At 40.9% G+C, this 10304-nt stretch overlaps 1 protein-coding gene across 1 annotated transcript in view; it reads left to right on the forward strand.

Moving 5' to 3' along the window:
* Positions 1–6254, forward strand: part of LOC133403790 (VPS10 domain-containing receptor SorCS1) — a 250256-nt gene extending 244002 nt beyond the window's left edge. The window contains exon 27 of the mRNA XM_061679044.1: positions 4978–6254. Within this exon, the coding sequence (XP_061535028.1) occupies positions 4978–5039 (62 nt within the window). The 3' untranslated portion in view covers positions 5040–6254. The remainder of the gene's footprint in view (positions 1–4977) is intronic.
* The last annotated feature ends 4050 nt before the right edge of the window (positions 6255–10304 follow it).

Genomic DNA, 10304 nt, shown 5'->3' on the forward strand with positions numbered 1-10304 from the left:
CTATGCAGACTGTGAGGCAGGATAGGGACACGAGGTCTGGGCCTGCCGCTTTGTTGATCTTTTGTTGTTTGAAGATGCGTCTCACATCCTGTTCGTGGCTGGTCAATGCAGAAGTCAGCTGTGTGATGGTGGTCGGTGGTGTGTCTGGGTGGGTGTGGGGTGTGAAAATATCATTTTCAAATCTGCAGTAGAAGGTGTTCAAGTCGTTAGCTAGTCTGCTATTGTTCTCAGCTTGGGGGCTTCGTTACTTGTAATTGTTTAGCGATTGTAATGCATGTCAGACTGATTTAGAGTCATTATTGCAAAACTGTTTTTCTTACTTTACTGAGCGGATTTGTGAAAGTTGGTGAAAAAAAGTCCGTGGTGGACTCCCTGATGTTTAGCAAGTCTTCCCTTGTGTAAGTGAGTCACGTAATGTCTCCAAAGGCGAACGTAAAACACAGAAACATAGACAATACTAGAGAGCACCTAACCGAGGCGTCCACACGGGTAGGCGTCGTCTTGTTGTCTGCATATTGGTTTTATTCACCCCCTTTGACAAACTGAATGCTTTGAAAATGTTGCAAGTAGTCCTGATATTTTTACATGAAATATAGCCAAACTTTAGAGTGCTATCGCCTTGACGCCATGTTAGAAAAATTCAGAACCAAAATACACCTATTGTGTGTGACAACAGTGATGCGCGTGTGATATGGACAAAATCTTATCCCAATATAGGTAATGTCATATCCCGATTATGAAATACTGTATCACTGTATATTGTGATATAATATTTTTCTTTAAAATTACAAGAACGAGTAGAAATTTTCTCTTGTCTTTTTGCCATTTTATTTATAAAACATAATTTATGTCGACAACATTTTAAAATAAATAGATTAATAAAAATAAAACACAAATATCCACTGGCCAATTAAATACCATTCAAAATGTCTGGTAGTTCAACCAGTCTTCAAGGAATCCGATAAAGTGCAAAGAATTAAATAAATACAAATACAAAGTGCTTCATGGAACATTCAAATACTGTATGCCTACCATTTAACCACGAAGGATGCTAATAAATGAACTGTTTTAAGAGTTTGTCAGCATTTTCAGATGGCTGTAGTTTACTCAATTGTGGTGTCTGTCTGAACACTAGGAGCACTATTTAAAAGAAGTAAATAGATAAGAGACAAAGAAGAAAGTAGCGTTTTGTGGCTACAAGTAGACATACCGATGACATCTGAGCTGTGTGCTGAGCTGTAAATAAAGTGTACAAAAAAGAACTGCAAGACTGCCTCTTGAGCATACCACACTGAGTGAAACCAGCCATGCAGAACAGGTCACCCAGCTAGCAAAGATTGGCCCGATCCAAGCAAACTGTGACTCATAGAGGTGGATCACTTGGCTCGCGCGATGACGAAGAACGAAGCTAGCTCCAAGAACCTGTGAACTGCATGACACATTGTAGCTCGGGCATTGCTTCAGCTGCCAGTGGAACCAGGGCGTCTCTCTATGCATTCCGCAGTGACTGGGCTTTGGTGGTCGCTCCCCGCGAGGTGTAAGCATATTACTAAGCAAAAGAAAATCAACAACAGGGTTCCCTCAGTAGCATTGAGGTCATCACTCATTTGCAGTGTAAGAGGAAGTGTAAGTGCACTCGTCAGGCAAACAAACATTCATCCATCCAGCCATCCATTTTCTTCCGCTTAACCGAGGTCGGGTCGTGGGGCAGTAACTTTAATAGGGAAGCCCAGATTTCCTTCTCCCCAGCCACTTCAACCAGCTCTCCAGCTCAAGCCAGCCGGGAGACAGTCTCTAGTTTCCTGGGTCGTCCCCGGGGTCTACTCCTGGTGGGACGTGCCTGGAACACCTCACCAGGGAGGCGTCCAGGAGGCTTCCTAATCAGATGTCCGAGCCACCCATCTGACTCTTCTCAATGCGGAGGAGTAGCGGCTCTACTCTGAACCCCTCCCGGATGACCGAGCTTCTCACCCTCTCTCTGAAGGAGAGCTTGGACACCCTGCAGAGGAAACTCATTTCGCCTGCTTGTATCCGGGATCTTGTTCTTGTTCTCTCGTGACCATAGTAGGAATGTAGATTGACCGGTAAATTTAGAGCTTCGTCTTTTGGCTTAGCTCCTTCTTCACCACAATGGACCGAAACAAAGTCCGCATCACTGCAGACGCTGCACTGATCCACCTGTCGATCTCCCGTTCTATTCTTCCCTCATTCATGAACAAGACCCCAAGATACTTGAACTCCTCCACTTGCCAGTGAGAGTTGGAGATCACGGCTTGATGAAACCAACAGAACCACATCATTTGCAAAATCAGAGGTTGCAAGAAGTGACTTCTTGCAAGATGCAATACCGAGATGCAATACCGAGGCCACCAAACTGGACCCCCTCTACGCCTCGGCTGCGCCTACAGGACTCCCCGAGGGACACGGTCGAACGCCTACTCCAAGTCCTCAAAACACATGTAGACTGGTTGGGCAAACTCCCATGCACCCTCAAGGACCCTACTGACCCTCCCCACTATACAGTGTTGATGGTGCCGAGACGCCAGATGGTAGACCAGAATTTCCTCGAAGCCGTCAGGAAGCCTTTCTCCATGGCCTCACCGAACTCCTCCCACGCTCGGGTTTTTGACCACCAAAGCAGTATTCTGCTTGGCCAGCCGGTACCCATCAGCTGCCTCAGGAGTCCCACAGGCCAAAAAGGCCTAGTAGGACTCTTTCTTCAGCTTGACGGCATCCCTCAACGAGTTTGGGGGTTGCCGCCACGACAAGCACTGACCACCTTACGGCCACAACTTCGGTCGGCTGCCTCACCAATGGAGGCGCGGAACATGGTCCACTTGGACCCAATGTCCCTCGCCTTCCCCGGAACGTGGGTGAAGTTCTGGACACCCTTATGCTTGAACATGGTGCTCGTTATGGACAATCTATGATGAGCACAGAAGTCCCATAACAGAACACCACTCAGGTTCTGATTGGGGGGGGGGGCGCCTTCCTCCCAACCATGCCTTTCCAGGTCTCACTGTTATTGCCCACGTGAGCATTGAAGTCTCCCAGCAGAACGATGGATTCCCCAGTGGGAGCGCTCTCCAGCAACCCCTCAAAAAAGGGTGGGTACTCTGAACTGCTGTTTGGTGCATACACACAAAGAACAGTCAGGACCTGTCCCTCCACACGAAGGCAAAGGGAGGTTACCCTCTCGTCCACTGGGGTGAACCCCAATGTGCAGGCGCCGAGCTGGGGGCCAATAAGTATACCCACACCTGCTCGGCACCTCTCACTGTGGGCAACTCCATAGTGGAAGAGAGTTCAACCCCTCTCGAGAGGACTGGTACCAGAGCCCAACCTGTGTGTGGAGGCGAGCCCGAACATATCTAGTTGGAACTTCTCGACCTCGCACACCAGCTCAGGCTCCTTCCCTGCCAGAGAGGTGACGTTCCACATCAGTAGAGCCAGCTTCTGTAGCCGGGGATTGACCACCGCCCAGCGCACATAGCACTCCTCCCACAGGAAGTGAACCCATGGGAAGAGCAAACAAACATTTTCTAGTTATTGCTTGTTTAAACCGGTTCTCAAAAAGAGCTGGTTTTCAATTCCCATCCCTATTCAGCTGACATGCCCACAGCGTTTAAGAGCCAAGCGAACAATTTTGAAGTCTTCTTTTATATAATACTTGGCCATTTTTAATTCTTCCTATTTGTCACTGTTCTCTGTGGTGTGTCAAATTGAGAAGACATTTATTGTCACTTCACAGGGACTTTAACAATTTACATTTATAGGTAGTACTTAGATAGAGGATTACATTTTCCTGCCAAACTCCCTGCTCTTGCATTCAACAATTCTGCAGTCTCAAATAATTTCCATTGAAAACAGTAGGTTGGTATTTACAAGATGCAATATTAATGATTTTGATGCATATGGCAATACAATTTTACCTTTGTGCCACTCTGTCTTTGGAAAACTGAAGCTGACAGCTAATCATATGTCCTCTCTTTTTTATTATTCATATTAGCACTGTAAGTGCAATAACTAGTCTCTATTTAACTAAATTAAACACAATATAGCTTTATTAAGCATACACTATAAACGCAATATAAGTTGCTGATTGTGCTCCATCCATTCAGAGATTACTATCACAGAACCTTATATATTTAAATTTAAAAATAACAGAGGTGCCTGAGGTCACAGGTCAAATCTATTTTACATTGTCCATCCATCCATCCATTTTCTGAGCCGCTTCTCCTCACTAGGGTTGCAGGCGTGGTGGAGCATATCCCAGCTTTCATCGGGCAGGAGGCAGGGTACACCCTGAACTGGTTGCCAGCCAATCGCAGGGCACACAGAGACAAACAACCATTCGCACTCACAGTCACAGTCATGCCTACGGGCAATTTAGAGTCTCCAATTAATGCATGTGTTTGGGATGTGGGAGGAAACCGGAGTGCCCGGAGAAAACCCACGCAGGCACGGGGAGAACATGCTAACTCCACACAGGCGGGGCTGGGGATTGAACCCGGGTCCTCAGAACTGTGAGGCTGACGCTCTAACCAGTCGGCCACCATGCCGCCTTTTACGTTGTCCTATTATTTTTTTTTGACTGAAGAAATATCAGACAGATCTCAGAGCGTTTTGGCATTTGATAGTATCTTTACACTGTAGTCAGTCCCAAAAGTGCCAGGAAATTTCAAAAAATATTAACAAAAATGTTCTTGGTGAGCTGCATTATAAAATGTTCCCATTGTTCAATTCATCTATTTTCGGAGACCATGTTAAACATTTTAAACTAACTATAAGACTTGTTCACATGAAAGAATCTACTTTTTATTAAAGGGATTGGGTTTTTAGTTCTCTTCTCTCATTGCTGCTAAGAGGACATAAAATTGTGTGTGCCAACTTGCACCTGATCTAAATCATAATGTGTAACATTTTGCATTACAAACGAACATTTCATTCATTTTCGTATTGTTTTGTTTCCCCTAGGATGTAAGAAACATCATGTTCATGTGAAAGTCTCTACAGAACTTCCCACATGCGTCCTCTAAACTGTGGACTGGAACACCACTCCTGCTGCATCATATATTTGTTGTCAATAATTTGGGACTGTGTTTTATACCTGTGCATGTTGGACCTTACTGACACACAGTGTGCTCTATTACAAACCAGAGAAAAAATGTGTAAGTGTTGATTTTTCTTTCAACACATTCAATCAATATTTTTTATTACATCATAATTTATACAAGCCACGCCAACAATTCAATTGCATCATGATCAAGAAGGTGACAAATGTCATAAAAAGTAAGTTTTTGGTTTTGCCTACCAGAGAAGACTGATTATATGCTATGTGAAGCTAATAGTTAAACTATATTATTTATTCATATATGAATATAAATTTGTTATTGAAGTAAATGACATCTAATTTGTATATCATGAATGTCAATCTATGTTAATAATATACAGTATGTATTTCAATAAGTGTTATATAAAACAAAAATGTTGGTCATAATTATGAATCGGATACAGTACTTTATTTCCACCGCTGCATTGTTTTTGGAAAACATGGCACAATACACATTTTCTATTTGTATGTTTTTCTTTATGAACAGTGTGTGGTTTTCTTGATTCATTTGAACCTTGTTGTTAAACTCATGCTTCTCTTCCTGATTGACACTATTTGGTAGCGAGAAGGAGAGATGGGGAAAGAAGAGGATTTGAGAAAGATGGAAGTGTATTTTCAGACGTCTCCTATTTCCACCTTGTGTGTGGAATCTGACAGACATAAAACCGTCTTTTAATATGTAATAGTACAAATACTAAATTACTGTACTTAGTTCGAATCTTCGCAAATCTGTACTTCATTATTTATATTTCTGGCAAGTGCCACTTTTACTTTTCCAAAATAAAATGTATACTTTTACTCTGACACATTTCCCTTAAACATCTTCATTACTACAAAATAAAATCTTAAGATTTTTTTGTTGTTGATGTAATGACTAAATTCCAGAGGACAAAGTGGAACAATGGTGTATCCCACCTCTCGCCCCGAGTCATCTGGGATAGGCTCAACTCATCTGAGACCCTGAGTAGGATGGATTACTTGAAAATCTGAAGAAATAAAACTCGAACAGATTACCAGAACAGATTGTGTTTAACTTGGTGGTTTTGATTTTAGAAGCACTAAATTTTATTGGATGAAAAGGTGCCAATGATTTATTGTATACTGTAGCATATAAATATGCAATGATTTTGTGTGCATTTAAAAATGATGAGACATTTTAATTTCAAATTTATGAGCAACCATGTATAATATGCTTTTTTTTTTCTTCTCATGAATGTGACCCTTTAAGTCATGTTGTCATGGCTTCAGTCCAAACTAATTTGCCTTCAAAATTTCGGAATGAATCTATAGCAGTGATTCTCAACTGGTGGGTCGGGACCCAAAAGTGGGTCCCGAACCCATTATGGGTGGGTCGCGGATAGGTAGTAAAAAAGTATAGAGGGTCCTAAATTTATGACAGTAATGACATATGAGGGTTCAAGGCTATGAACGGCGCACAATGTACCATACCGAGTTCCCATAAGCTAAGTGACTATCCTAAAAAAAAAAGAACTCAGTGCCAAGATATGTGAAATTTTGTGGCCGTATTTTCTGCAATAGTGACATTCAATTTGACTGCATTCATTTTTGTACATGTAGTTGTCATGTTCATCTTTGGTTTCTTATAAAAGTTGTTGTAAAAGACACTTTAAACGTAATAATGTGCAGTTTAAATATATGATATACATGTGTTTTCAAAGGCTATTGTTGAACAATTATGAACCTCTATAAAAGTGGGTCGCAACTTAGCGACAAAAGTAAAATGTGGGTCCCTGGGTGACAACAGTTGAGAACCACTATAGAATTGTGAGCATTGTATCTATAGACAATAAATCAACTTGGGTGGTTGGTATTCCTGTAATTAGCATAATTCATGAAAATTAATTGGACGAAGTATCCCAGAGAATTAATGACACTTTCTGATGCCCTTAGAGCATTCATATTGCATCAAGGCAATACTGAAAAATCTATTGTAAATAAATTTATTTTTAGAAGCCAACTACAGTCTGGTGCAGAAACTGCAGATGTTTTTGAAAAACTCAAAATAATAAATGGTAGCAAACAAATTCGATTGACATCAATGTGTTCTTATTGAAATAGCATTAGACGCAATCGAGTGTGGAAAACATCCATCCTCTGGTGTCCATTTTCATTGGTGCATGGCGTTGATGGAAGTTGGCTTCCAGTCTTGAACATTACTCTGTTAATTTAATCTTTTGTCTTGTTTGATCTGTGCTTCTGTGACCTCCGAGCGTTACATTGAGATGATAAATAACTTCCATGTGCCTGAATTGCGACGAAAAGACATGCCTATCCAACGTGTGTAGTTTCAGCAGGATGGGACATCAGATCATAAATGGCCGTTCTTTTTGTCCTCTTTTTGGTAACCACCTAATTTTCAGGTTTGCCAACACTCCTTGGCCCCCTCGGTGCCCTGATTTGTCCATGTGTGATTATATTGTTGTGGGGACACCTCAAGGCACGTGTGCATGTGCACACTGGACGAGTTGAAGGAAGCTATTTACGTGGAAATCACCCAAATCAACAGAGCAAAGTTGGATGAAGTGGAAGCCAACTCCCTTCAGAAATGTAAGAATGAAAACAGACACCCCATGATGAATGTTGTTTTCCGCACTTGATTGTGTCAAATGCTATTTCAATACGAACACATCGACATCAATCAAATTTGTTTGCAGCCACCATTTATTATTTTCAAAAACGTCTGTTCTTTTTGCCTCACCCTAAATGTGAATGTGTAATTTAAGTAGCAACCCATAACATTTATTTGATGTTTTTGAAGGCAACAATCAACAAAATGTTCCATATTTACTATGTTAAGAATTACTTACAAGTAGTAACTAACATTTAATATATTAAGTATCAATTTGCTTCCCTGTTAAAGCTTTGGGTTTTTTTTAATCAGCATTTTGAAATCAGCAAGATTAGTTTAATGTTTGAAGCAATATAGTAAGATGTTTTTTAGACTCAAATGCCAAAACAAGAACGGACTTCACAATACTCTGCAAGGTAAGATCAGGTGGGTGGTTAATTTAAGAATCTACTCGGTTCAGCTGGGTAAAAGGCAGACCGTCCATACAGAAAATGCTGTTAACAAGAGCTTTAGTTTCATTTTCATGATACACAGGGGTGTATCATGAAAATGAATTATTATTATTATTTTTTTTTTTAATTATCCGCCATCTGCTCCAGCCTGCAGAATTAAGCTTTTTAAAAGTGAAATACTCATAATAGCAATGTAACAAAACCAAATTTTTACTACTGTACAGATTTTGAATAAGAACACATGTTATGGTGTTATGGTGTTTTGACCTCAAATGTGCTGTGTAATTGATGCATTTACAATCATATTTATTAAATGGGAGGAACTATGTGAAGTGCTTTCTTGTTTCCTATACTCATTATTATTTGGGCGTAAAGACTATTATTATGTAACCATGTATAATTATATATTATGGTTTTATTTAATACATTTAAATCTGATTTTATCATACAAACAAAACAATATAACCCCCAATCAGTTCCTCATTTTAATACAAATTGCTAGGCAGGAAATCCAGTGAAATATGTCAATGTAAACTGCCACCAACTTCATGTCAAACCTGGTGCTGTACAATGTTCATATGGTATAAGACTAGCGTATATTGGCGTTTGGATAAAACGTAATTTATTTAAGACATGAATTCATGTAAGAAAATGCCATAAATCACACACACGTATACCCTGTTGGAGGGTTTACGCTTTCTTATAGCAATAGTATAGTAATTCCGCTCATTTGTTCACATATTAAATAATATGTAAGTATCCCTTAATTGCTTATAGTGTAAATCACGAAGTTAGGTTCCAGAGACTTGATCAATTTGTGATGGTGAGCAACACAACAGCAAGGGTCCGACGAAGTCACAAATCATTAACACATTGCTGCAACCTGTGAGGCTATAATCTATACCTGTACTCCGGCCGGCGGCCAGGACACTCGGTTTGGCGTGCACGTTGGACGTGACGATGCGCTCGGGCATAACGATAACGAGATCAATATTTTAATCACAATTATTAGTCACGATTATTCTTCATGTTAGGGAAAAATCTTTATTTTTGTTGCACTACTTTTCAACAAACAACATGACTGCAAAATGAATCTTTAAATAAGAACAAATGATGTAAAATAATACGAATGTATCCCAAAAAAATTCTACTTTACCAAGGGCTAGCTGAATAAATATGCTAATTCAAAGTGCAATCATGTATTGCATTTTTTATTTTATTTTTTTTGCCCTGTTCGGCTTTGGTCAAGGAGAATGGAAAATCTGTATCCCTTTCATGCCGGAACAGTTTTACTGTGTCACAGTGGAGTTTTGTAGCTTCCATTGTGGTTTCTTAGTATTATAATTGAGGTTTGTTGAAAATCGGACTTGATCAGTCGAACAGAACAAAGTTTCTAAAAGGGAGAGAGAAACAAAGACAAAGCACTAATTGTAAACAGGATTAGAGAAGTAAAACATTACATTATCTAAACATCCATCCATCCATTTTCTGAGCCGCTTATCCTCACTAGGGTCGCGGGCGTGCTGGAGCCTATTCCAGCTGTCATCGGGCAGGAGGCGGGGTACACCCTGAACTGGTTGCCAGCCAATCGCAGGGCACACACAAACAAACAACCATTTGCACTCACATGCACACCTACGGGCAATTTAGAGACTCCAATTAATGCATGTTTTTGGGATTTGGGAGGAAACCGGAGTGCCCGGAGAAAACCCACACAGGCACGGGGAGAACATGCAAACTCCACACAGTCGGGGCCGGGGATTGAACCCGGGTCCTCAGAACTGTGAGGCTGACGCTCTTATCAGTCGGCCACCGTGCCGCCATTATCTAAACAATGAAACATTAAATATGAGTCTTGCATGGGGCTGTAGTCCTACACCCTGTGAGGGAAGGACAGGACAAGATAGCACAGGACAAGGACAGGAGAAGAAGCATGCAGGACAAGGGTCGTGAACCCGACTGTACAACTGAAGTGTGGTGGCATTAATTATGTGAATTATAAAAGTCTACAGGACGAGAGTATAAGTGAGGGGATACACAAGCGATTTGCATATTCATAAGTTATTATACACCCACGATGTCCTCTTTTCCATTTTCCTATGCCTTATTTTCTTTCTTCCGTTTACCTTTAGTGTTATGTTCTTGTAGT

Source organism: Phycodurus eques, chromosome 6, assembly GCF_024500275.1.
Source record: "Phycodurus eques isolate BA_2022a chromosome 6, UOR_Pequ_1.1, whole genome shotgun sequence".
Classification (NCBI taxonomy): Eukaryota; Metazoa; Chordata; class Actinopteri; order Syngnathiformes; family Syngnathidae; genus Phycodurus; species Phycodurus eques.